This window comes from Rhinatrema bivittatum, chromosome 1, assembly GCF_901001135.1.
Source record: "Rhinatrema bivittatum chromosome 1, aRhiBiv1.1, whole genome shotgun sequence".
Classification (NCBI taxonomy): Eukaryota; Metazoa; Chordata; class Amphibia; order Gymnophiona; family Rhinatrematidae; genus Rhinatrema; species Rhinatrema bivittatum.
The window spans coordinates 210,012,441-210,040,412 of NC_042615.1; the positions used below are offsets into that span (position 1 = coordinate 210,012,441).

Below are 27,972 nucleotides of genomic sequence, written 5' to 3' on the forward strand. Positions count from 1 at the left end.
GAACCTCTTCAATTTCCTCCCATTTCCTGTTCATTGTAATTCCTACCTGCTGTTATACTGTAAACCGATATGATGTCGCTTCGAATATCGGTATAGAAAAGTTTATAAATAATAAAAATAATAAATCTACTAGTATTTGACTGGTAAAATACTTGTCTCTTCTCCATCGGCTCAGAACCATGTCCAAATGTACGTGCACTGTGCCACAATGTGAATACTTTAAACTGCATTTGGGAGAGGAGATCCTGGAGATTTTGAGCAGGATTGGATGATGCACATAGACTGTATTTTCAAATCTATGCATATTATTTCTCATGAAAAATCTATCCACACAAAAAGCAGGTATAAAAGTCCACAGGCACTTTGTACCTACGGAAAGTTTCAAAGGAAGAGGATGTGTGTGTGTGTGTGTGTGTAAAGTACCTGCGGACTTTGCACCAAAATGGGCAGGTTGAGAATTGCCCTCTAAAGGATGTACCGTATTTATTTTTCATTGATCCAGTAAGTAAGCCTGTCATTTTCATTCCTTGTCTCTGTGTGACAGACCATCTAGTCTAATTTCTTCCTTCGGATCTTTAACTGGGGATAGAATTTCTTTTTTTTTTTTTTTTTTTTATTCTGCATCAGTTCAAAAAGAAACCCAGAGGCATCAAATTGCAGACAAAAGATGCTTATTATGGATTATGCTTAAGAAGATTGGGTCAACTGAACTAGCACCAAAGTTGAAAACAAGGGATCACAGTCATAGTGGCCTCTGGTGGCATAGAAGTGCCAAAGGAAATATCCACTCATTCAGTTCTAAAGTCAAAGTAAAAACTGCAGAGATAAAAGGAATCTTGCTTTTCCAGTTTGAACTGAGCATGGAGCCAATAAGAGACTGTGCCAAGTGAAGGTACAGAAGCATCAGTATGATTCTACTTCAATGTACACTTTGGAGAACTGGGGAGACTCTGGAAGCCATGTTCTGATCCCAAAGCAGCTGCACATAGTGGTAAGTGCTGCTTCCCACCAACGGCAATTGTTGTGACAGTCTACTGGGTTCCAGCTTCAAACTTTTGGAGCTCCTTGGAAAATTGTGGAGAAAAACAGCCATCTGCTGAGTCTCACCACATCTTCAGCTTCACAATCTTTCTGGAACAGCTCCTGAGTAGAAAATTGGAGGCTGCTGCACAAACTGAAAAAAGTTCAGTAGGGCATGTGCCACTAGCTCCCCAAAACTTGGAGTATCAAGTGATTCTCCCTTCAGGACCAAGCAGCTTGGAGTAGACACTCTGCTTCTCGTGTGAAAAGTCTGGTTTGGTATTGAGCAGCATGCCAAGTCACAGCTGAACGAGTTCAGATAGGGAAACTTCTCCAGTTCTTTACTGCTGGCTGGCTCTAAGAGTTGATACTTGGCACTGACAGACAGTAGGACTCAGTTGGCACCCACCCAAACCTCACCTCCAGTTTTCTTGAGGGGAGATATGAGAGAGATCTATAAAATAATGAGTGAAGTAGAACAGGTAAACACGAATCAGTTGTTTTCTCTTTCAAATAGTACAAAGACTAGGGGATATTCAAGACAAATAAGAGAAAATGCATAATTAAACTCTAGAATTTGTTGCTGGAGGATGTGGTGAAGGTTGTTAGCATAGCTGGGTTTAAAAAGGATTAGACAAGTTCCTTGAACAAGTGTCCATGAACCATTATTAAAGTGGACTTGGGGAAATCCACTGCTAATCCCTGGAATAAGCAGCAGCATGGAATCTATTTACCTTTTGGTATGCTGCCAGATACTTGTAATCTGGACTGGCCATGGTCAAAAACAGGATGCTGGGCTTGGAGAACCTTTGGTCTGACCCAGTATGGCAAATCTTATGATTGTTCTATGACAGTTTATCTGGATAGAACATACAATGCGCCATACTGGGTCGGACCGGCATCCTGTCCAGGTCACAAATTCCTGGTAGGTTCCCAATGAATAGGTCCAATCGTTCCCTTCATGAGCGATGGAACCTTGTACCTCTGTTCATTAAGCACTAGCCCGCTTACCCTATTGTATTATATTACTAGTTTTCTGCCATCCTAGGCCTCTCTTTTCAGCTGATTAAGCCTCCAAGTTCACCCTCCTTGTTGAATGTAACTTTGCCGCCTCCGTTCATATGTTTATTTTTGTTTCAGTTTTTACCCTGTTCGATGTAAACCAATCTGATATGGTTATCACCATGAAGGTCGGTATGGAAAAGTGTTAAATAAATAAATAAATAAATAAAATGTTCATAACCAGGAATAAGCAGTGGCTTTTCCAAGTATTCATGGCTAATAATGGTTTATGGACTTATCATCCAGGAAGTCATCTAAACTCTGTTTAAACCCAGCTAAGCTGCTTTCACCATATTCTCTGGCAACAAATTCCACAGTCTAATTATTGCTTGAGTGAAAAAAAAATACTTTCGGGGAGTTCTCTTTGTACTGAAGGTAGAGCTTCTGTTTTTAGGTTTTAACTAATAAAGACTTAAAACACCTCTGATGCAAAAAAAAAAAAAAAAAAAAAAAAAAAGGTATTCATTGGATAAATACCAGAAAAACACCACTGTCCCTAGTACTTTCTCACCCTTCCTTACCTTGGATCCCCTGCTCTATTTTTGTGCCTTTCCCATGCTGATGACTCCTCAGCTGTATAAGTTTCAGGTGCTATTGGGTCTCCATTCTCCTCCTCTCACCAGCTCCAATGCACAGTTGATTCCAACAGCAAGCACTGGAGCTGGTGGCAAAAGGACAGAATGAGCAACAATGGTAGAGACAGGGGTAGGGAGAAAGTTGAAGATAGGCTAGTGGAGAGTGTGCACTGTGTTGTGTTGGGAAAGAAGACTGGAACTGTGGGAGGGACTGTGCTAGATTGGGCATATGTTGGTGGTTGGGTGAATGTAAATGCTGGTGCTGGTTACTGGAGTGAGGGGAATGTATTGTTTTGTTCTGCCATTACATTTATGTTCTGGAAATGTATGTATTTTATTCAACTAGAATAGTATCTGAGTAAGAGTGCCTGAGCTGCAACAACAACAAAAAAACCACATTGATTTTATGTAACCTTAAAGAACAACTAGCTTGAAAATAAACACCCAAAAATGGAAGACCTACTTATAGGTCAGAAAAATTTGGTTCTGAAGAAGAATACCTGATCTCCTAGAACTCATGTCCACAGGCAAAGAATAGGACTTTGATCTGAAGACTTATCCTTTCAGATTTTCTATAGATTTTCAATGGCTAAGACTAATGCCACTGATTTAATGGTTGAAGGAGAACTCAAGTCAAAACATTTTGGGCTCCTCAAGTACCTACATACCCTTAAGGAGTTGGTGACAGTGCCTTTCCACCCTCTTTACCAAGATGTAAATAGCAGGATGTGGGAAGAAACCACACTTCATACTCCCGGCTGCAAGGATGGTGAACACCGAGTACCATCTTGATGTAGCTGAAGCATTCAATTGGTGCCAGCTACTGCACTGATCTGTGATGATCAAATCCACCCTGACAAGGGCTAAGAAGCCTAAGATGCAGTCCTTGGTGCCCTCAGGACATGAGTCTCACACCTTGGATCATTCTGAGAAAAGACATTACCAGAATTTGGTTCTTCAGTCCTGCAGAGCATCCTAAAAAAAACCCTACATGGACCATTTGCATGGCGTCGTTTTGGAAAGGACACAAAAATTAATCGAACTCCTACTTTAAAAGGATCAGCGCAAGTTGCATTCACTTTTGGAAGATGGCAAAAAGGGTGAAAAACAGCTAATCTGTTCAGCCTAAGATGGTTTTGAGACAGCAGGGGGAGCCTCCGCAATGGCCACTGAAGAATGCAGGCATTCATGGCTGTGGTGTCTGGCATCCATGAGGATGGATAAGAAAGGCTTGAAGATGTGCCATGTATTGGGGGGAATGTCTTCAAAGAAAGTCAAAGTGGCAGTGGATCTTGTAGAAGACCAGATACTAGGGATGTGAATCATTTTTCTGACAATTGAAAATATCGGACGATATTTTCAACTCGTCAAAATTCGGGGGAGGGGGGGGGGGTCTCGAAGCCGATAGGAAAACCCCATGACATTTTTCATGGGGTTCTCTTGTTTTTTTTTGGGGGGGGGGGGCGCGGGAAGAAAGGGCATACAAAAACAACCCCCAAACCCACCCTGACCCTTTAAATTTAATTAGTTCGAATCCCCCACCCTCCCAAAAATTGTTTTAAGGTACCTGGTGGTCCAGCAGGGGTCCCAGGTACAATCTCCTGCTCTCGGGCTGTTGGCTGCCAGTAAACAAAATGGCGCCAATGGCCCTTTGCCCTTAGCATGTGACAGGGGCTAACTGTGCCATTGGCCGGCCCCTGTCACATGGTAGGAGCAATGGATGGCCCGCGCCATTTTTAAAGATGGCGCCAGCCGTCCATTGCTCCTACCATTGTGGAAAACACTATAAGCGGGGTTACAGATTATAAACCCCAATGATAGTAGGTCTAAAACTTCTTAGAGATGTAAACAAGAAGACTCTTGGATGAAGATTTCCTTCAGTATTACAAGACAACTGAAAAACCATCTGGGGCCCGAGAGCTTTCCAGAACGAAACTGTGGTCCACTACCATCTGAAGCATAGAATGCATCTGCAAAAGTGTGCCCCATGTTTAGCTGATAGGCACAATGGGCAGAAAAACAAGCAACATTTGGAAGAATAATCAGCAACAATGGCAGGGTCTGTTCAGACTCTATGTGCCAAGCACCAGACATAGCTGACCACGCAGAACACATCAAGAGTTTCAGGGGATGAAAGGGCAATCCCTGAATGGGATCGCTAGCCCAAACCCCTGAGCAGGGAGATAATTTAGGCCTGATGCACCTTGTCAAAGGCAGGGCTATCCATCCTTTCCACAGGATATTTCAGGTAAGCAGGAAGGCACTTTGGACAACCCAGTGAAGTGAGAAAAGCTAAAGGCAGTACTGGCCAGAAAAGTGGTGTATGTTTCCCTGCAGGTATACACTAAGATATCCCATGAAGGCCCTAGGTTTTCTTCCCCTCCCTATGACATTCCAACTGGAAGTTGGAAGAAGTGAAGAACACAAGAAGGCAGACCACTGGACTGCAGGGGTAAGAGCAAGTCACTAGGCTGTATATCTCAACCCCAAGCGAATAAATCACTGCCGATATCCACTGCGATAGAGTCATCAGCCTGCTTGGAACAGCTGAAAGAGAGAAAATCCCCCAGGGAAGAAATCCAGAAATGCTCCACTAAGACAGGAAAGCAGGGGTGCAAGCAAGGGCAAACTCCTGTAGAAGAGGATTTCTTCACTGGCCTGAAAACACTAAGGGTACCAGGGCAGGGCAGTGTGATCTCAGAACAGACCATCCACCAACCTGGGTTAGTTATTAATACCTCAGCCATGATTACATATACTTCCCCCAAGGAAGCACATGGTCCAGTAAATGGAAAAGCCGTTGCATGAACCAAGACTCTCCTGTTCACAGACAGAGTTATCCCTAAAATGGGGAAGTATAGTTTGCAAGCCACTACAACCAAACAGTTGCACCTTTGTTGCAGGGCCCCTCATCCCCCAACTCCCTCAGCCATGGATATGGTGATAGCTTGAAAGGCATACTTATCAATTAGATGGACTAGATCCCTCCTTACTGAGGTAGGGTCCAGTGGTGAGAATGACTGGCAATAGTGGTCCTCTACGAAAAATACCCATTGATCTCAGCAGGTATCAAAGGTGACTCCCAGACAGGAGAAACATCTAATCTTCACTGGGGAGCAACCCCAAAGAAGAGACTCCTAGTACAACGGGGAATGGCTCCCTCGCAAAATAGACCTGCTGTGCTTTAGGATGATCTAAGGAGGGCACTACTGCCCGACCAGCTCTCGAATCCCACAAGGAACAGAGTGACTGCCAGTCAGAAGCAGTGACATTCCTTCTTTGGGAAATGGAGAACAAGGGACACAAATTGTAGGGGTGGAAAACCAGGCATCCAGGGAGACATATCTCCCCTTCCTGAAGGGACAGGAAAGCAATGGGAATCGAGACCTCCCAATCCCGAAAAACCTTCCATCTCTCCAGGTGGGAGTTGGGTTACAGTCACTGATTGCTGAGGTTCAGAAGTGACCAAATTTGCCACTTGTTGCCACCCTCAGATGGGGAAGACCACTACGGTAATCAACAGAGGGACCCCAGCAAAAATGGTTCAATGATCGCCGCTGCTGTCTCAAGGTCCTGGACCTATAAGGAGATGCACTGATTCAAAAGAATCGAGGCTCCAGTTCGGCAATAAACCTGCAACAGACGGAGCCCCAGGGGCTTCCCCACAAACAGGATTTCTAACATGGGAGGGGTTTAAAGACAGATCTCTTCTAAGGAAGGGGAAGACAACCAACACTACCTTCCTGGTATCCACTCCCATAGGGATTCAACCAGGAACAAAGTCTTAGGTCAGTCCTATGGCTGTGGAGCACAACCTGTCGTGCTCGCCATGAGGGAAACACACACACCCTCATACAGTAGAGGGCAACTAGAAGAATAGTCCTCGCCACTGTAAACGTAGACTGACCAGTACTCATACAGTAGTATCCTGTCCTATGGATGGCGGCACACTTATGTACCCAGTCGCCGTGCTTGTGGGTAGAATCCCACAGCACAGCAAGGACCAAGCACTACCTGTTAAGAGTTGGTGGCTGCACACTACCAAAAAGCAATCAGAGTGCGTGATAGCGCCTTCCTCGCCAGTGCTCCCTAGCACCTTATAGTTCAGAATAGATGAGAAAGTTAATACCTTGATGTGACGATGGCAGAACCCCGGCATGGTTGTGTACTGAACAGACAGAGAGAATGCTGCCTGCCAGCGCCCAAGATGCTTGGAGTAGATGACCCTTGCCTTACCTGATCACGCATGATACGCTCCACTGTCGCACTCACTCCCAATGGAGTGAATAGGAACAGTGTGACAATGGTGTCCCCAGTACCACTGGGGCTCTGATTATGACATGGTGTGGATGGTGTTCTATGGTGTCATCCCCAGTACCTGATAATGCTCCAAGAGGCTGAACAGAGCCCTTGAAATGGCATCAGGAATGGCTCACTATTTTCTTCATGGCGCAGCAGCAGCAAACTCCATGGAAACCAACAATGTGCAAGGTGCACTGCGGTTGTGTCCTGCGGCATCCAACCATATCCACAGGTGTCCACCATGGTGATGGCGTCTGTGGGCCCATAGCGCTCTTGCGCTCACCAATGATGAATTGCATCAATTGCATCAAACAATGCTGCACCCAGTGCTTTGACGGTGTTTGACCATGTCTTGACCACTTCAACGGTATATAGTGCCATCCCCTGCGCCCCACGTGCTCGTGGACATTGTCGGCCTGGCAGCACAGGTAGAGACCCCGGTGCTCAAAGGCATCGATGGACCTTCAGTACAGAGGATGCCAGGGGAGCCTGCAGGCAGAGATCTGCAGCTCCAACATGACCCCAACACACCTCATCAGTACCCAAAGGAACCGATGTCTGCCAGTGCCATTGACAGTTCCCCCTGGCTCACCTATACATCTGAGGGCATCGATTCTACAAACTCAATGGCCTTGACAGCAACCCTAGCACTCATTAGCACCGAAGGTGCACAAAGCCGGATGGGGCCTCCAATGTCCCCCGATTCCAGCAGCTCTGGGCCCCTGAGATCATTGGCATCCATGGTGCCCGAAAGCCATAGGCCAGTGATGGGATAGCACAATGCCCCTTGTTGCCCTGTTTGGACACCACAAAGGAACTTAAAGGGTACCAGACCACTGCACCTGGATACCTTGGCACTCCAAGATGACTTGGGTAGATGGCAACCCCATTTGACAGCACCAAGATCGCCAACACCCCTGTCACACAAAGGCTTCAGTGGCACTCAAGGGCTCTCAGGAGCCCTAGCAGTCTATGGCCTTGAGGGTGACCAGGGTGCTCAATGGCAATCCACATCATTGTGAGTGGCAGTGAATGGTATCACTGGCCAACAATCCCGATGGCCTCCATGGCGGCCCTGCTCCTTGATGACATTGAGGGTGTTAATGGTATCGAGGTAGCTCCACACAGCGATAGCACTGAGGTCAGCCACAGCATCGAGGCCATGCACCAGGATGGCATAGAGGTCAGCCATGGCATCGGCATAGAGGTCGGCCACAGAATCGAGGCCATGCACTTCAATGGCATCAAGTGTGGCCATGCATGAACCTCAGTGGGATTGAAGGCATCAGTGGCATTCAAGGTATCTCCAATGGTGCTGAGGTGGACCATGGCACTTGATGACAGTCCTGGTCTCTGACACTAGAGGTAGGTGTCTCTACTCTGCCATATCGAGGCCCAAGGCGCTCAATGACACTAAAGTAGATGCTGTTCCTCCGATGTATCGAGGCTATGGCACCCGCAGACGCCTATGGTATAGAAGGCCCTACCAGCATACTTGAATCATGCACAGTGCTTGCTGGTGGCACTCAATGGCAGTCCTGATTCCTGACTCGGTCCTGACATCGTGTCAGATCATCAGTGCTCTGGCCACAGATGTGCATGGGCAACCAATACTAGGCATAGCACCAAAGATACAGCAGCAAGCTGCTTGCCCAGGCTCCTGTTCACCCTCTCTCACAAGGAGACTGCACTGCCGTCACAGGGAAGCAAGAGAGGTGGCTACATCTTCCAGGGTTCCTGCCCATGGAGAGTAGTTCCTTTGAATGTGGGAAGGATGAACTCTTCCCCCCCCTCCCCCCAGGAACGGTGTGGTCCTCAATCTCTTCACTGTCCAAACTTCCATCGATGTTGAACGATCGGTGAAACGATATAGAACTCCTGCCTGAGTAGGGACTCAGGTGAGTCCCCAGGCTCAACGGCCTACACGGATCATCCACGGACTGCATTCTGTCAGTCCTGCCAGCACCTGACAAGGGTACAAAACCAGACAGAGCTAGGAGAGGACATAGATAGTAGAGATGTGAATCGTGTCCTCGATCATCTTAACGATCGATTTCGGCTGGGAGGGGGAGGGGATCGTATTGTTGCCGTTTGGGTTTTAAAAATATCGTGAAAAATCGTTCAAATCGTGAGCCAACCCCCTAAAACCCACCCCCGACCCTTTAAATTAAATCCCCCACCCTCCCGAACCCCCCCCCAAATGCTTTAAATTACCTGGTGGTCCAGAACGGCGGCGGTTCGGAACGGGCCCCTCAATTGAATCCTTTTGTCTTCAGCCGGCGCCATTTTGCAAAATGGCCGCCGCAAAATGGCGACGGCCATAGACAAAAACGATTCGACGCAGGAGGTCGTTCCGGACCCCCGCTGGACTTTTGGCAAGTCTTGTGGGGGTCAGGAGGCCCCCCCAAGCTGGCCAAAAATTTCTGGGAGTCCAGCGGGGTTCAGGAAGCGATTTCTTGCCGCGAATCGTTTTCCGTACGGAAAATGGCGCCGGCAGGAGATCGACTGCAGGAGGTCGTTAAGCGGCGGTCCGGAACCCCCGCTGAACGACCTCCTGCGTCGAATCGTTTTTGTCTATGGCCGCCGCCATTTTGCGGTGGCCATTTTGCAAAATGGCGCCGGCTGAAGACAAAAGGATTCAATTGAGGGGGCCGTTCCGGACCGCCGCCGTTCTGGACCACCGCTGGATCCCCAGGTAATTTAAAGCATTTGCGGGGGGTTCGGGAGGGTGGGGGATTTAATTTAAAGGGCCAGGGGTGGGTTTTAGGGGGTTTTAGTGTGCCGGTTTTCCTGCCCTCCCCCTTCCCCCGATTTACGATTTTTTAACGATAAATCGGGGGAATTGGTATTGTATCATGGCCCTAACGATTTTTGACGATTTAAAATATATCGGACGATATTTTAAATCGTCAAAAAACGATTCACATCCCTAATAGATAGTAAACTGCAGGTGCAATATTTAATAAGAGATAGTATTAGACTCTGCTAGACTGCACAGCGACTAAGGGCTGCCATGTGGCTGGTAGACGATGGAAAGAAGATGAGAAAAGGAAAAGAAAAAAAGAAAAGAAAACTACCGAAAGGTAAAGGAAAGAAAAACAGCTGCAGCTCTAGAAAAAATCAGTTTCAAAACCTGAGGAATAGAGTGACCAACTGTCTGGTTTTCAACTGGACAGCCTGATTTTGCAGCCAGTTGTATAGTGTCTGGTTACATGGTAACCTGACACTTGAAAACCCAGTCAAAAAAGATTAGCTACTGGCCAGAGTTAGACCAATCAGCACCTATCAGCTGCCTGTTCTTTTGCTTTTGGCACAGCCGCAGAAGAGAGAAGCATGTTGCTTGCCCCGAGCGTTTGTTCACGTTTGAACTTCCTCGGCTTGTTTCCCTGGCATCTTCCCTCTCAACTCAGCGGCCTCCGCGTGATGTACTGACCGAGAGACTGCCTCTCCTCCCGTGATGGCTCAGGCAGTCTACAAGGCCTGCTTGCTGCAATTACCTAATGATTTGCCTGCTTGCGTGGGCTGGGGTCTATCCCAGAGCTGAATTCAGCACACATGCTGAGACACCTTGGCTTATATATCCTGACTGCTGCTGCAGTTTTTTTTCTCTGACTCCAGCCTACTGTGTTGGGAGGGAGAGAGGGAGGCATGCCTCCCTGCATGCCTCCCTCTCTCCCTCCCAACACAGTCCCTCGGCTGTCTCAGTTTCAGGACTCTCATTCTGTTCCTCACAGTCCGTGCAAACCTGGCTCCTGCACAGGCCCACCGTTGCTTTACTACTGCTACACTTATATACTGTGCTTCCCTCTCTCTCCCATGACAGGCAGGTCTGGTCTCAATCTGGTCACTTCCCCCAGGCTCAGTCAGTCACCACATGTTGCCATGCGCTTTCTGTCATCTCTCCCGCTATTGGCTGCTCCAGCCAGAGGAGCCAGAAGTCAGTTAAAAAAGTTTATAGTGTAAAACAAAATTAAGGAAAGCCCAAACCACCTTAGCAAGTTGATGCCATGTACAAATCGGGTAGTATACAAGGGTAGTGACTCCCCCTTTTTCCTTAAATCTCCCTTCCTGCCCCTCTATTTAGAACAGTAATTTATATAGCATGTATGTGTCAGTGAAAATATATGAGGGAGTGTGTGTCAGAGCACGTGTGTGAGAGTGAGAATGTATGTGTGAGAGAGCGTGTATGTGATAGAACATGTGACGGCATATGTTAGAGAGGGTCAGGGAGCATGTGTGTATATGTTGCAAGTTTGTCTGTCCATGTGAGAGAGAGGGACAGAGTATGTTATGTTCAATTTGTACTTTGTTCGATTGTTCTATGTAAAGCCCCCTCTTTCTTTGGGTGTTTCACTGTTTTATGTAAACCAGAGTGATTTGTATTTCATACAAGAACCTCGGTATATAAAAATTATAAATAAATGTGTGTGTGTATATGAGAAAGATGAGAAAGTTTGTGCAGCCCTTTCACCTCCTCCCATCCCCCAATAATCCATGACAATTGTAGGGTGACTGGAAATCAAAAGTTCCCAGGTATGGAAAGAAGAAGGTTTTAAAATCTTTATTAATTTTATTTATAGGTGTTATTTGATGGGTCTGCTGATTTGAAATCTTTTATTGGTGTTTGGGAAATGTTATAAATATTTTTAAGTTTAAATAAGTTTGTAATTATTGGATGTTCTATTCATCAGCAGTTTTAAATATTAATTATTTTTATTAGAATTGGTTTACTATTAGGATTCGTGTCTTATATTTCTTGATTTTGTTATTTTATGAGAAATGGTGATCCTGTTTTTCCAGTATTGCACTGTATACAGAATCTGGCTTGCTGGGGTTTCCAGTTCAGTTTTTGTTTGCATGTTTCTATCTAAACTTTATGGTTTCTTTATTCTATATTTGGTGAGGGTCTGTCTGTGTTTTGCTTGTGTGACTGAGGGGAGATATTCTGCTAGCATGTAGCTTATGTGTAGGAATCTAAAGCAACCTGGCTTGTTCTTTTTTCTTAATAGGAAGTGTATTGGTGTTTTAGGGCTTGGTGTAATATTTGCAGTGTTGCATTTTCATTGATAAGATTTTGCTGCCAATTAGTCCTATTTTGATATGGGAAGTTTACTATATTAGTATATTCATGGCTTTCTGAAGCCAAACCTATACCCAACATAAGAACATGCCATACTGGGTCAGACCAAACGTCCAACAAGCCCAGCATCCTGTCTCCAACAGTGGCCAATCCAGGCCATAATAGGCCTAATAAATGAGTTCACAGTCTCAGGACTCTGCTCAGTTCAATAAACAGACAATTCAAGAAGGGGCTCTCCATCAGGGCTCACAAGGGACACTGCCCCTTTGGCTGCACGCCAACAAGCTGTGCACCACGGGATGCAGCTTTAAAGGAAATTTGGGACCTGTTCAAATGACATCAGCACAGGAGAGAAGGGGGCTCCATTCCCCCAGCTAGAGAACATGCAGAGATCTCTCCACGGCACTCTCCTCCGTCAGCTGGTAAGGCCCTCAAACAATTTTTATTTCAAAAAGTGTGTGTGTAAATGAATGCACAATTTTTATTTGTACGGAGCAGCTGTAACTTTGTGCAGGTCAGTTTGTGCTTGCTCTTAGGGATAATTTTCAAAGTGAACCTACATGCATACCTTCGCTTTCAAAACTGGCACATCTTGCATGCTTTAGCTACCCATAAGTTACATGGGTTTTTAGAAAATTACCCTCTATATTGTGTCGTCATAGTACAAGTTTCACCATTAAGACATAATATTGAACAAAACTTTTCAGCCTTTAGTGATTACATCCCTGGTATCTAAAGACAGTTGGGAGCACTGTGAAAGTAGTCCGTACAACACCAGGGAAAAGACCAATAGCTCCTCCAGCTATAAAGGTTTCAAGCCAGGCTAGGTAGAGCTCTGGAAAAAAAAAAATGCACCCTAGGCATAGTGGCCACAGCAGTTTGTTATCTCTTGGTCTGAGGGGGGAGCTTGAATGAGGGTTGGAAAATAAACCAAGATATTTAAAGTGGTACTGAAACATCTTCAACTCAAATCATCCCTACTCTGGTTAGTCAACAGTTGGACGAACTTATGGAACCGAAGCTTGACCTGGGCAGTCAAATAATCAAATAGTTTTAGTATTGCATTTTAACAAATGACATCAACATTTACCAAGACCCAATTACTATCGTAATTATTAACCCCCTACTGACTTCAAACTATGAATGATGTTCCTCTATGGACTTTACTAAGGCAAACCAGAAGCAGTATGATAATGCACATCAGTGGTATTGTAAATCATCCTTTGGTTCATGCCAGCAATTAGTTATAACTAAACATGCACCATTATCCTGAAACATACAGAATATGGACATGAATTCCTATGACATTTTATCTTGCTGCTTTACACAGTAGGAAATCTAGAGTCTATCCCAGTTTGGGATCGGACTATAAATTGATTGAAATATATTATTTTCTTTAATCAACTGAAATGTAAAAAAACCCTCAAATTTGCATAAGTAAATGCTTTTGATAGTTATCACAGCATTATTATCTACCTGTTAGAAATAAATTCAGTTTACTTTTCAAAACTCATCTACTTCATAAGAGTAAAACTTAAAAAATGTGTATATATATATATATATGAAAAAGTTATACATCTGACATATGAAGGTCTTCTTCTGGTTTATAATCACTGGTACTATTACAGTTTCAGAATCTGATCTAACTCATTCTGACCTTTCCAGCAAAGACAGAGCACTTCATCAACTAGAGAAGCTTGAAGCTGTCAATTAGTGCTCAGAATTCACAAAATTATATTGTAAGAACTCTAAAATGAATCTTTACTAGTACAGAGTTATGTCCCTTTACAGTTGTTAATGCCAATGTTTAACATTGGATTTAGCTTAGGGATGTGAATCGTTTTAGGACGATTAAAATTATCGTCCGATAATTTTAATATCGTCTTAAACCGTTATGGAACACAATACAATAGAGATTCTAACGATTTATCGTTATAAATCGTTAGAATCGTGAGCCGGCACACTAAAACCCCCTAAAACCCACCCCCGACCCTTTAAATTAAATCCCCCACCCTCCCGAACCCCCCCCCAAATGAGTTAAATAACCTGCGGGTCCAGCGGCGGTCTGGAACGGCAGCGGTCCGGAACGGGCTCCTGCTCCTCAATCTTGTTGTCTTCAGCCGGCGCCATTTTCCAAAATGGCGGCGAAAAATGGCGGCGGCCATAGACGAACACGATTGGACGGCAGGAGGTCCTTCCGGACCCCCGCTGGACTTTTGGCAAGTCTCGTGGGGGTCAGGAGGCCCCCCACAAGCTGGCCAAAAGTTCCTGGAGGTCCAGCGGGGGTCAGGGAGCGATTTCCCGCCGCGAATCGTTTTCGTACGGAAAATGGCGCCGGCAGGAGATCGACTGCAGGAGGTCGTTCAGCGAGGGTTCCGGCGCCTCGCTGAACGACCTCCTGCAGTCGATCTCCTGCCGGCGCCATTTTCCGTACGAAAACGATTCGCGGCGGGAAATCGCTCCCTGACCCCCGCTGGACCTCCAGGAACTTTTGGCCAGCTTGTGGGGGGCCTCCTGACCCCCACGAGACTTGCCAAAAGTCCAGCGGGGGTCCGGAAGGACCTCCTGCCGTCCAATCGTGTTCGTCTATGGCCGCCGCCATTTTTCGCCGCCATTTTGGAAAATGGCGCCGGCTGAAGACAACAAGATTGAGGAGCAGGAGCCCGTTCCGGACCGCTGCCGTTCCGGACCGCTGCTGGACCCGCAGGTTATTTAAGTCATTTGGGGGGGGTTCGGGAGGGTGGGGGATTTAATTTAAAGGGTCGGGGGTGGGTTTTAGGGGGTTTTAATGTGCCGGTTTTGCGATTTTTCGATTTTTCACGATTTTTCACGATATTTTACCCCCCCAAATGGCAACAATACGATTCCCTCCCCCTCCCAGCCGAAATCGATCGTTAAGACGATCGAGGACACGATTCACATCCCTAATTTAGCTTGTATTTCCAACTCCACAGGTAATCTGCTATAATTAAAGGATTGCAACAAGACAAAAAGGTTGGAGGATGGATATGAAAGAATATGAATAAGAACATAAGAACTTATATACCTGGTCAGACCAAGGGTCCTTCAAACCCAGTATCATATTTCCAACAGTGGCCAATCCAGGTCACAAGTACCTGGCAGGATCCCAATTAGTAGACAGATTCCATGCTGCTTTCACCCAGGGATAAGCAATAGGGATGTGAATCGTTTTTCTGATTATTTGGCCGGCGCCATCTTTAAACATGGCGCGGGCCATCCATTGCTCCTACCACATGACAGGGGCCGGCCAATGGCACCGGTAGCCCGTCACATGGTAAGGGCAAAGGGCCATCGGCGCCATTTTGTTTACTGGCAGCTGATGGCCTGAGAGCGGGAGATCGCTCCCGGGGGTCCCCGCTAGACCACCAGGTACTTTAAAAAAAAAGGTTTGGGGGGGGGGCTCGGGAGGGTGGAGGGATTCTATAGAATTTGATTTTAGGGGTTGGAGTGAGTTTATCGGTTTCAGGATCGGTCGCAGCTGATAAAAAAATGGCTATAATTCCGATCACACGATTCCGATTGCAGACCCGATTCTGGACCCGGTTCACATCCCTGATAAGCAATGGCTTTTCCCAAGTCTACCTGGTTAATAATGATTTACAGAGTCTTCGGTCTTAAGTAGCACTTTTCAGACCTATCCAACGATCTAATTTAGCTGGATAAGTAGCATTTTTAAGATTTATCTGGATATGGATAAATCATAACTTATCCAAATAAGTGCCGCTACTTAGCTGGATAAATCGAATCATATCTGGATAAGTATTTGTGCATTGTTTTTACATTTGCACAAAATGTTGCAGGGTATATTTACGCATATTTCATAACCTGAGTATACCTTCTACGAGCAGGTTATATAATACAGGAGTATTTTTTTTCATGCCTATATGCATGTGTATATGGGCGCATGCACTGCTGTTTGAAAGTTATCCTCTTAGTTGGTAAGTTATTTGTCTTAACTGTAATCTGCTCTGGAATGCCTCTCATTTATGTATTCAAAGGGGCCCAAAATTCAAATCTTGGGGTTTCTTTTGATATCTCAAAAGTAAATCTGATAAACCCCTTTGAATATTGACGTCACAATTTTTAACTTAGTGCGCACTAACCACGAAATTAGGGAAACAAACCCCCCCCCCCCCAACAAACTATTTTATAAACGAAATAAAGCAAATAAAAGACACAAAATGAAAAAAAAAACCCATAAAAAAACCATTGCAACCCCCCTAGTACCAAACAGAGCCCTTGTAACAGATCACAGGGGCCTGTCAGCCACAATAGCAATAACACAGGCTCAGCAGAGAATTGGCACTGTAACGCCTAGTGAATTACAGCTAGTCTATTCCCAAGGTATCCACTAATCTCCTGCTTCCCAATCTGAGATACTCACTCTGTAAATCCCTTTCAGGACAGCAGACCCAACTTGGCAGCTACACTCTAACATTTATCTCCTCCCGGTATGTCACCTACCAGCGGGACTTGGAATCACACATTACTTATACGCAGACGATATACAGCTGCTGCTGCCAATTGTAAACACCATTGAAGAGACAATGAAACTTGCCAATATGTATCTTGAGATAATTAAACAGCTCTTAAATCAGATGGAACTGGTAATAAACATCGACAAAACGGAATTCTTACACCTTGAACGTAAAAACATACACCACATTCAACCAACACTCACAATTAAAAATAACCAAACCACTGAGCTAGCAACAAAAGTACGAAATCTAGGAGTAATAATTGACCCTGAGCTAAACATGAAACAACACATCTCATTGAAAATAAAAGAAGTATATGCGAAACTAATGATCCTGAGAAGACTAAAACCTCTAACGCTAAACAATTTCCGCACAGTTCTGCAGGCAATGATATTCGCAAGTACAGACTACTGTAACTCACTACTCTTAGGACTACCACAATCTACAATTCGGCCACTACAAATGTTACAAAACTCAGCTGCTAGAATTTTGACTGGGAAAAAAAAAGAATGAACACATTACAGGAACGCTCGCTGATTTACACTGGCTCCCAATTGAACAAAGAATCCAATATAAGGCATTATGCATAATACACAAACTAATCCACGAGGAAAAAGCTGACTGGCTTAACACTGCACTGCGTGTACATGTTCCGCAAAGAAACCTAAGATCTGCTAATAAGGCTCTATTAACTGTCCCCTCTGTCAAAACAGCACGCCTCATGCAAGTTAGGGAGAGAGCACTATCACTGGCTGGCCCCATGCTATGGAACACCATGCCACGCGAAATAAGGATGCAGAGTAATTTCAAAATATTCAAAACCAATCTGAAAACCTGGCTTTTTAAACAAGCTATTATAAAGATAAAGAGAAGGAAAAAAGCAGTTGATTGATAAGGACGCACTAAACTAGAAGTTGTTACTTGTATGCTACAAATGCATATTAATGTTAAATTCAATCCGCACCTAATATGTTCCCAACAGACAAGCTTAATTTACACACATAGTTTATTGAAATGAATTGTTACCGCACTATGATGGCACATGATTAATTTGTAATCTATTCCACTCACATTTTTATTATCGTGCCTTGCTGTAAACCGTTGTGACGGTTATCTAAGTTAACGACGGTATAGAAAAGTTTTAAAATAAATAAATAAATAGCATCTTCAGCTCTCCAACTACCCTCAAAAACCCAGGCATATTTGAAATCTTTTTCCTCTCCAGCTTTCTGATTAGCCAGATCCTCCTCTGTTCTCTCACGACCTTTAGAGTCATGTGATTAGGGGGCATGGTGCAATCCCATCAGCGGCGGAGTCATGATGGCAGACCGGCCCAGGTATTTGCTGCTCAGGCCGGCCCAGGACATGTCACGTGGTCTGCCGAGCGCGGCTCTGTCACGGCCGCGCACGGCAGACCACGTGACTGGAGCGATTGGCCCACCGGGGGATGTCCGATCCCCTGATAGGCCAATTCGCCCCTGAATCCCATAATGTAATGACAGGCTGAGGCCAGAGAGATGTCCCAGGAGCAAAACAACAATGCCCTGGCTGATCTTTTGAGACAGGCATGAAGATATGGAGTGACTACACAAAGAATAAGGTGAAAGGGCACTGTACTTGCACAAGACAATTTTCCTCTTGTGTTTTTGGTTAGTAAAAAAACAGATAACAGCAGTGCTTCTCTTTCTATTATATCCTTTCTGGAAAGATTCATGAAATCTAGGGCCGGTTCTGCTGCCAAGCCATCTGGACACGTCATGCATGATCATGAGGTGCTACAAACACAAAAAATGCACACATCCTCCTAGTGTGGAACGTGATAAAAGGCTCTATGAGTACTGTTTACTAAGCATTTTGCCCATAGACACAAAAAGGGAGAAAACTTTTAATAAATAACACCCTATATTATCAAATTAATCCCTTTACATCGCACCATCACTTTATGAGGGCAATTTTCAAAATGCAGGGGGAGGTTGCAGGTCTATGCATAAGCTCCTATACAAAGGGAAACATCCAGTGGAGTTTCCTTATGAAAATACAGGCTGGCATAGAATCGCAGACTTTTTTGTACCCATATAACTTGCTTCTCCAAAATGCTGTGATCATACCATTTCCTCCTGCCAAAGAAATCACTGCCTCCTACGTTAGTTTGAACCTGGAACAAACATCTCACCTTTGGAGGTTTCAAGCATTTTCTCTTCTGCTTTTTAACACGCAGCAGGCGCTCTCTTTCCTACAAAAGACAGAACTTTCATTATTAATTTGAAACCCAAAATGAGTATATTAACATGTTTATTTTAGGAGATGAGCCGATTTTATCACAACACAAAAACAGCCAGCCACATACTGTTAACTCTAGCAGCCGCTACTTTACCCACGTGGCCGTCGTCCCTACATTCTGGCCCTTTACTGTACCTTAGACAAATTAAGCATTCCTTTGTAAACATGGAAAACACAGAAACTGTTGTTGGTATAATAAGGCTGCAGCTTTTATTTAACACATCAAGAAAACTTCCCTGGGCACCCGAGCCGGTGTGATGTCTCCACCGCTGCCCGCCGTAGGGACCAAGTAAGGCAGCTTTACTCCATGGGCCCCCCCGCCTTGTCCTCAAGCAAGGGGGCCCCGACCATCGGCGCATTCCACGCCCCTACCTTTTGTGCCACCCAAAGCATTGATCGGCTACCACGCTGTCCTGTGATGTCACCAGCACCACTTGCAATATGCCCAACCGGCCCGGGTAACCGCCAAGACATGAGATAGGGTGGACCCTTGCCTCGTGTCCCCCCACTTAATGAATAAGCTGCAGCCTGTGTAATTTCTTGTCCTACAATGCCCCGATGGCATCCCGTGGAGCATTATTAAATATGTCGCAACCGATGGCATCCCATAGCGTGTTATTAAATATGCCTCAACCAAAGAGCCCACAAATCCTTGCCACCTGATGTATTATTATTACCCCCCTTAGCAACCCTCGAACCCTCAGGCACCGTAGTAGGGGCAGTAAATGTTCGACACTTGCTGTGCTTTCCCATCCTTGTGACGACCCACCTTGGCGGTGCCAGCCCTAAGTGTGGTCCCTGGTCCTTGCCCCCAGATGTATCATTATTATTACCCCCGTAGCAATCCTCGAGCCTCTCGGGCGCCGTAGTCAGGTAATACGTTTTTATGCATGCCTTAGTTTCCATTCATGAGATGACCCACCCTGATGGTGCCAGTCCAAAGTGTGATCCCTAGGGTCACCCTTGTGCTCTCTTATTGGCCCTCCACATATAGGATTACCCTATGAGTCAAGCTAAACTCTTAATGCATGGTGAATCTGCCAGATATAATTAAGCATTTTGTTTAGCTGTGGGCACTTTATCCAAAGCAAAAGTTCTGTGGGCTACCCCACCTGGGTATCCAACCCATACTACTTAAATACAAACCATGTATCCTCATCACTATACCATAGGGTCCATCGTGTTCACCGCATTGGGTTGCCATCGTCAACTTTTCATTATCGGGGCTGCTCAAAGTCTGACATTTATCATGGTTGTAGCCGCGCCTAGCCAAATACGTTTCATATTGCGTATCGTAGCGGTGTAGCATCCCGCCACCCGTTTTGTGCCGCGGCTCCTCTTCCGGCTTGGCCTGCCTTGGACTTGTGCATGGTAGTGGTTGACGACTCTGGCATCCAACACAGTCATCCGCTATCTCCTGTGCCCTCTTTGTTTGCTCAGTTGCTCACTCGTGCCACTCCAAAGAAAGCGAGTGGGATGGTGGACCTTATCTTTATCTTCTTCCGAATGAAGGACTTATTGTTGTCCCCCTGCTCGCGTACTTTGACAGGAATGACTGGTGCTTTATCACGGCATTCCTATAGACAGCATTCTCCTTTAGCCGAGGTGACATAAAACATCGGTGACTGCTTTACCTCCCCCCATTTTCTCACAGGCACTCGTTTGCATGGACATAGCCCCAGTCCTGTAACATCCAAATAGCTGGTGCCACCGATCTGCATCTTAACTCGGGGGTGGTTACAGAGCAATCCTCTTTATGTGTGGCCCCCGCCCCCCCTTTTGCCACTGTATATCCTTTGTAACTCTTATTAAATGATGGGGTAGATGTATTCTGTGGCCGCTGCTACTGTTCAGCTCTTCCCATGGGAATAACCCGACCTGCAGCGTTCTAGGTACACAGGGTGTATTGCACCACTCGTATCGTTATCTTCTTTGATGACGCCCCTTGCTGTATTATCCTGTGGAGTACTCGACCTGTTGCAGTACATTCATTTTTGTTGTATGCCTGCAGAACATCGACATCCTCATTGATGGATTGGAATTCTCTTAGCAGGTTGAACTTTCTTTTTCTATTCCCTCTGGCCATAAACCTCCTATGTCCCATCAAGGTTCGAATCAGAGGAAACTTTCTGAGTGTACTGGATGAAGTCGAAGGTTAATCACCTCCTTACCCGAGGTAAAGGTAATTTGCCTTGTGTGGGAATTGAACCTTGGCTTCCCTGGTTCAGGGCCCGTCGCTCTGACCACTAGGCTATTGTTCCGCTTCTACGTATTGGGTTGCTGATTATGCATTTCTTATAATGCCAGCCTGTGTTGCCCCGTGACTGCACACGCCTAACTGAATGCCTGGTGAGATATGACCTCTTAGATTTCTTGAGCGTATCTCATCTGTCACCTTGCTGGATTGAGCCCATCTTCTGCCCTCTCCACCTGTCATTATCCCCCAACTCACCAGCATTGTTATCTCCTGTCTGTGATGGTTGCTCTGCTTGGCTGGTGTTTGGTCTTTTCACTGCATTTTGATTCTTCTGTGGCCCTGCTTGTCATTCTGTCCCTCTGTCCCTATACCATCTGTTCCACCCAAAGATTATTATATGCCAGTATGGGCCTCAGATACTCTTCCTGCGTTATTTCTTTCCCATGTCCTTGGTCCATTTTCGTTAGCCCTTGCTGCTGCTCGCTGCACCTGCCCTCCTTCTTGATTTGCAAAGCCTCTATGAGGCGGTGCTGGCCAGGCCCACCGAGGTTGCTGGTAGAAGTGTTGGCTGCTCATTATGCTATACAGCATATGTTCCCATGGGCACCCTGGTTCCCTCATTGTCGCTGCCCATGTTCTGTCATGCAGGGTATGTGTGACTGCTGTATCCGTGGTGCGATGGACGAGGGCATCCCTCGATGCTGTATGCCTTTGCTACTTGCTCTTGCTGGCCTGCGGCTGTGGGCCTCCGAGAGTGCTCTGGCGTGATGTGTCGGAAGCCGTCGCCCTCTCAGAGGTATGCTGCTGCAGCTCTAATGTCCTGGCCTCATCTATCCTTGTCTCCGTAGCTGGGCTGACTTATCATTGCCTCACTTGTTTTGAGGTTCTCTCATCTCTGTCTCATGTCATTGTCCCTTCTCCACTTGGTCCTCATCCTCTGTGGCTTTTTCTTTGAGTACTCTCCACTTTCGTATTCTTTCTGCCGCGTGCATTCTCTTGCCTTGTTGTCCGCCTGGTTTTGGTGCTTCCAGGTGCCCTTTTGTTCTAGGTGGTTTTTCCCATTGTCATTGTGGAACTCACCGATCGCCACTTGGGTCATGTTTGCTCTGCCTCTGCCTTGGCTCTTATGTGACTAAGAACATCCTCTGTTGATCAAAACAGAGACCCTCCGCTAGCGACTGCCAAGCCCTACCGCCCTGGACCCGATAACATCGCGATCCAGCTATGAACTGGCGTCCCTGCCAACCCCTCCCTGGCCCTTCGCTCAGTTTAAACTGAGGTGGCCGGCTCAAAGTCCTGAAGGGAACTGAAGCCAAGACCTGCCACTCCTCTTGCCTCTTTTTTTTTTTGCTATTGCTGCTCATTGCTATCTTCCCCAATTTATTAATTTTTTTTATATATATCTTGTCCATTGTTGTGTATCGCCAGAGGCTATCTGCCTCAGATGCAGTGCTGTCCTCGGCACGTCTGTCCGCCTGTGGATGCCAGGGGCGTAGGTGCGTGCCACCTCTGTAGCCTCACTTTTTTTTTTTTTTTAATCTGCAGATGGCTCCACGCTTACCAACCCCCCCCCCCCCCCCCTTCTGGGTTCAGGGTGGCTGTGGAAATTCCTGCCTATCCAAGAATGGTGGGTTCCATGGCTGTGCGCCATCCGGTGCCTGTTCAAGCAACAGATTCCCCATCCACTGTGATGCGGCGGCCGCGCTGTGCTTGCTGCACTGTTTGTTTTGTGTGAACCATGAGGCCCCCCGGCATTCCTCATCGGGTGTGCCAGGGCTGCAACATCCCTGTGCCCTCCCCCGAAGGCTCCATATCCCTGTGCCCTCCCCCTCCCCCCACGCCATCCAGTCCCACTCCCATCGGAAGGAGCCCCTTGCACAGCCCGCCTCAACTCGCCTCAACTTCCTCCATCTGGGGCACATTATCCCCTAGCAGGTCCATCCCCTCACCTATCCAACCACCAGTCCGAGTCCCCTCGTAAGAACATAAGAATATGCCATGTGGGATCAGACCAAGGGTCCCTCAAGTTCAGCATCCTGTTTTCAACAGTGGTCCATCCAGGTCATAGGAACCTGGCAAGTACCCAAAACTAAGTCTATTCCCTGTTACTGTTGCTAGTAATAGCAGTGGCAATTTTTTTAAGTCCACTTAATTAATAGCAGGTAATGGACTTCTCCTCCCAGAACTTATCCAATCTCTTTTTTTTTTAAACCAGCTACCCCAATTGCATTAACCACCTCGCCTGGCAACAAATTCCAGAGATTAATTGTGCTTTGAGTGAAAGAACTTTCTTAAATGTGCCACCTGCTATCTCTCTCCGAACTTGCAAACTGCGGGCCATCTGCTGCCAGGAGCTCCTCCCAGTGCACCTCGTGGGAATCCACTCACGTCCCCTACAAACACCCCCACCCTGTCTGCTTGGAAGCACCTCCCCCCACCTGCTTCTACCTCCTCTTCCTGAGATCAACCCGCCGCCAGGTCTATCCCCCCACTCCAGGCCTCCAGTGCTCCCCGAAAGCGTTTGCCTGGGCGGGGGACCCCTTGTCTGTCCCGCAGTGCAGACCAACCCACCCACTGTGTAAACTTTCACCCCTTTTTTTTTTGTTTGCAAATGGGAATTGGACCAGCTGCCTGCACTCGAGCAGGGGCTGGCCACCGCGGCTCTGGTTCCCATCCAAGAGGCCCCCCGGCTGCCTGCCTCAGACTCCCCCCCTCCCCACTGGGTCTCTCCCAAAAATCTGCCTCAAGCTGCCTCAGGCTCCCCTTTTGATTTAAACTTATGGCCCCTTGGGCTCGGAGGAACAATCTCCTATTCCCCCAGCCACTAGCACCCAGCCAGTTAAATGCAGGTTGATTCCTCCCAATCTGTGGCTCCCACACCCCCCCCCAACTACAGCTACCCTCTGTCCCTTTCCCCCCCGGAGACACGTGCATATGCGAAAATGAACCGGCACTGCTCCCCTCTTTCTCCCCACTTCCCTTTTTTTTTTTAAATTTACTCCCCTCTGGTTGAGACTCACGATAGCTGTCCCAGTGCCTTATTGTTCGTGTAGGTCGCAAAACATGCCTTCACCTCTCTCGCCGGGCACAACCCCCCTCCCGCCATCGGTGCTCTCTGCATGTGGGTGGCCTATCTAAAACCTCCTGGCTGTCCTACCCTTCCTGCTGTGGGTCAGGCCTATCTAGTATCTGCAACTTTTCTTCCCCTCCCGATGCCGATCGGGCTGGCTCCCCTCCATAAGCCACCGCCAATGATCCCTTTTAAGGCCTTACCGCGATCTTTTTTGGCACGTTCTGAGCAAAAAGGGTGGTTCTTGGCGTCCGTCGCGGCCCTTTAAATGGCCAATGACATCATCAGCCCGCATCGCCGATGCTCCCCTTTTGCGCCGACGCCAGGGGTGTGGCCTAGTGCCACGTCTTCGCGCTCGCATGCGCGTGGGGGGTGAGAGCCCGTTCGCACGCCGGATTCTGTCCGCATCGCCACACACTTCTCCCCCTTTTGGCAGGCCACCGTCCTTCGGTGGATGGGGGCGGTACATCTGTTAAGGGTGGGCTCTGGCCAGTAGGCTCAGGCCCACCTATTTACATCTCCAGAACTTACATAAGAACAGAACATAAGAACATAAAATTTACCATACTGGGTCAGACAGAGGGTCCATCAAGCCTAGCATCTTGTTTCCAACCGTGGCCAATCCAGGTTACAAATTAGAGATGTGAATCATTTTTCTAACAAACTGAAATATCGTTCGATATTTCTAAATTCGTTAAAATATTGGGTAAAAAAAAAAAGAAACGATCACTTTTCCCACCGATTTTTCATAAAAATTGTTTTTCGGGTTAGTGCGCGCTAACTCATGTTAGCGCGCACTAACAAAAAAAGTTTATTTTTGTTATTTTTTGTTACTTTTTGCTATTTTTGTTAGTACGCGCTAACATGAGTTAGCGCGCACTAACGGGGCTTAGTGCGCACTAACCTGAAAAGCGATTTTTCACTAAAAAAAACAAACAAAAAACACGGGGATCCACGGGAAAACGAGATTTTCCCGCGGCCAGACTATCCCAAAAGCAGGAACGATCGGGCACCCGATTCACATCCCTATTACAAATACCTAGCAAAATCCCAAACAGTACATACATCCTATGCTGCTAATGCCCAGGAACATGCAATGGCTTTCCCCCAAGTCTACCTGCTTAAATAAAGTTTATGGACTTCTCCAAGAACTTGTTCAAACCTTTTTTAAACCCAGTTACACTAACTGCTATATCTATATCCACCAGACATGAACTAAAGAACGTAATTATATGTTAAGTGAAAAATAATTTTCTCTGATTTGTTTTAAATATGCTACTTACTAACTTCATTTATTTATTTATTTATTTATTTCAGGTTTTTATATACCGGCATTCGAGAGCGCAGTCCCATCATGCTGGTTCACATAAAACAGGGGTGCATTGTGAACATAAACTAAAACAATGGTGCGGAAAAGGCAGTTACATATAACAGGGTGATTAGAACTTGGCAGAGAAAGAAGAGAAAGGACAGGTTAATAATTAATTTAAACATGTAAACAATAGTGGAGGTGGTTAATCATGGTGTAGGTGGTGATAAGGATTGGTGTGGGAGAGATAGGTCAGTTTGAGTCCGGGAATGCTTGTATGAATATCCATGTTTTTAGTCTTTTTTTAAAAGTTGAGATGCATGGAGTGTCCCCTAGTCTTTTGTATTTTTTTGAAAGAGTTAATAACCCATTCACATTCACCTGTACTATTCCACTCATTTTATAGACATCTCTTCTCCAAGTTGAACAGCCCTAACCTGTTTAGCCTTTCTTCACAGGGGAGATGTTCCATCACCTTAAGAACATAAGACTTGTCATTCTGGATCAAGCCCAGTATCCTTTTCCAACAGTGGCCAATCCAGATCACAAGTACCTGACAGGATCTCAAGGAGTAGATAGATTCCAAGCTGTTTATCTCAAGAATTAAAAGTGAATATCTGCAACGCCAACTTAATAGTTTATAGACTTTTCCTCCAGGAATTTATTCAAACCACTTTTAAAAGGGAAATACACTGCACATAAATTAAAGACCTGGCTCTTCAAGCAGGCTTACCCTGATTAGATCCTCTGCACCTTTGTTCCTGTGCCGCATCAGTACCTTAACTGAACTTTGTACATAGTTATTTTTACACTGTTTACCTGTTATGTTATACAGTTTAGCGGCTTGTGTTTGCCAGCCCTCGGCTACTTCTCTCCCTTTTTCTATATAGTCCCACCCCCAGTACCTGTTTGATGTATTTCCTACCTGCAGTTCTGATGTAAACCGGTATGATGTGACCACTAATACCAGTATAAAAAAAGCTTTAAATAAATAAATAAATATATACACTAATTGCTTTCACCACATCCTCTGGCAACAAATTCCAGAGCTTTATCATTTTGGTCACCCTTCTCTGTAATTTTTTCAGTTCAATTATATATTTTTTGAGATGCGGCAACAAGAATTGCACACAGTACTCTATGTACAGTCTCACTATGGAGCAATACAGATGTATTGTTGATATTCTCCATTCCTTTCCTAATAATTCTTAACATTCTGATTGATTTCACTGGGGAACAATTTTTAACATAAGTCCTGTTGAGTTCAATTTTTCAGCTGTTTTAGACAAATAGGCATGCTGATTTCAAAACTGCTGTTAGCTTTCTTCTATCACGTCAAGTTTTTTCTCTACAGCCTATCTTAGGCCTGGATTTATCAACATGCACTAAATATCACATGCGATAGGAACGGGGCGTATTTTATGGTAATAGGCTGTTTATCGCAAAGTGTTTGATGGTCCACAGATTCGGCAGCTCATTAAAGATGAACATTTCATCGGGACAATGTCAGAACTCCAAAAGAATGCTTGGTTGTCATTCAAAAACCTTGTCAAGGACTTTCTTGGAAATACACGAGCACAGAATTACACCGAAATTGTCCAGAAACTCTTGGAGAGCTTCAAAATGCTTCGTTGCAACATGAGCATCAAGGTGCATTTTCTGTATAGCCATCTTGCTGACTTCCCGAAAAACCTTGATGCAGTCAGTGATGAGCAAGGCGAATGATTCCACCAAGATTTAAAGGTCATGGAGGCACGGTATCAGGGTAGATGGGATGTACATATGATGGCTGACTATTGTTGGAGCATCAGGCGAGATTGTCCACAGATTGAACACTGCCGGAAAAGCTATAAGCATAAGTTTTTACCTTAATATGTATGTTTGGTAGCAGAACACAATTTGACTTACAGTAACAATATACAGCCTTTGTATGAATAAAATAACTAAATAAACAATATATTCAGGTAATTTTTTCTTTTATTTCCTTTGTGTGTACATTTTGTATGATTTTTGGGACAAAGGGAGGGTATCCTGTACCTTAAAAAGTTGACGTGATAGAGAAAAACTGGGGTCATTTTTGGATTCAGATGTCAAAAGTTAGTCAAAACAAGTGTCAGATCTAACAACGAATATTGTGTTCCCCAGTGTTTGACCACCACCACAAACTGAGCCACGGATTTCAAAGTGCTGTGATTAAACTACACAGAATAATTTTGTCATCTTTATCTGAATTTATAAATCGCCTAAAACGATATACTAGGCGATGTACAAATAAAACAAGCATAAAATATAAATTACAAACAATCACAGAAACAAATAAATACAATAACAGAAAGGTCAATAAAGACCATAGCAGTCAGGAGCGTCAGTAGAAGTAATTTATTTTTTTTATTTATTTTGGGGTTTTTTTATACCGATCTTCCTACATTAGATGCAAATCAAACCGGTTTACAAAGAACAAAAACTTGCCAGAAGTCATTACATGGAACTTAATTCAGAGTCCCAACAGCTAGTAATATGCCTGTTTAAATAACCAGATTTTCAACAAGGTTTTACAAGTTTTGACTATCAGCCAAGC

General features: G+C 45.5%; 1 protein-coding gene across 17 annotated transcripts in view; it reads right to left on the bottom strand.

Annotated features, from left to right (window-relative positions):
- The window catches only part of JAKMIP1 (janus kinase and microtubule interacting protein 1), a 558,919-nt gene that overhangs the window by 177,342 nt on the left and 353,605 nt on the right, over window positions 1-27,972 (bottom strand). For all 17 annotated transcript variants that reach the window (XM_029591381.1, XM_029591375.1, XM_029591329.1 and 14 more), the window contains one exon: window positions 18,712-18,771. In XM_029591381.1, coding sequence (XP_029447241.1) covers window positions 18,712-18,771 — 60 coding nt within the window. The remainder of the gene's footprint in view (window positions 1-18,711; window positions 18,772-27,972) is intronic.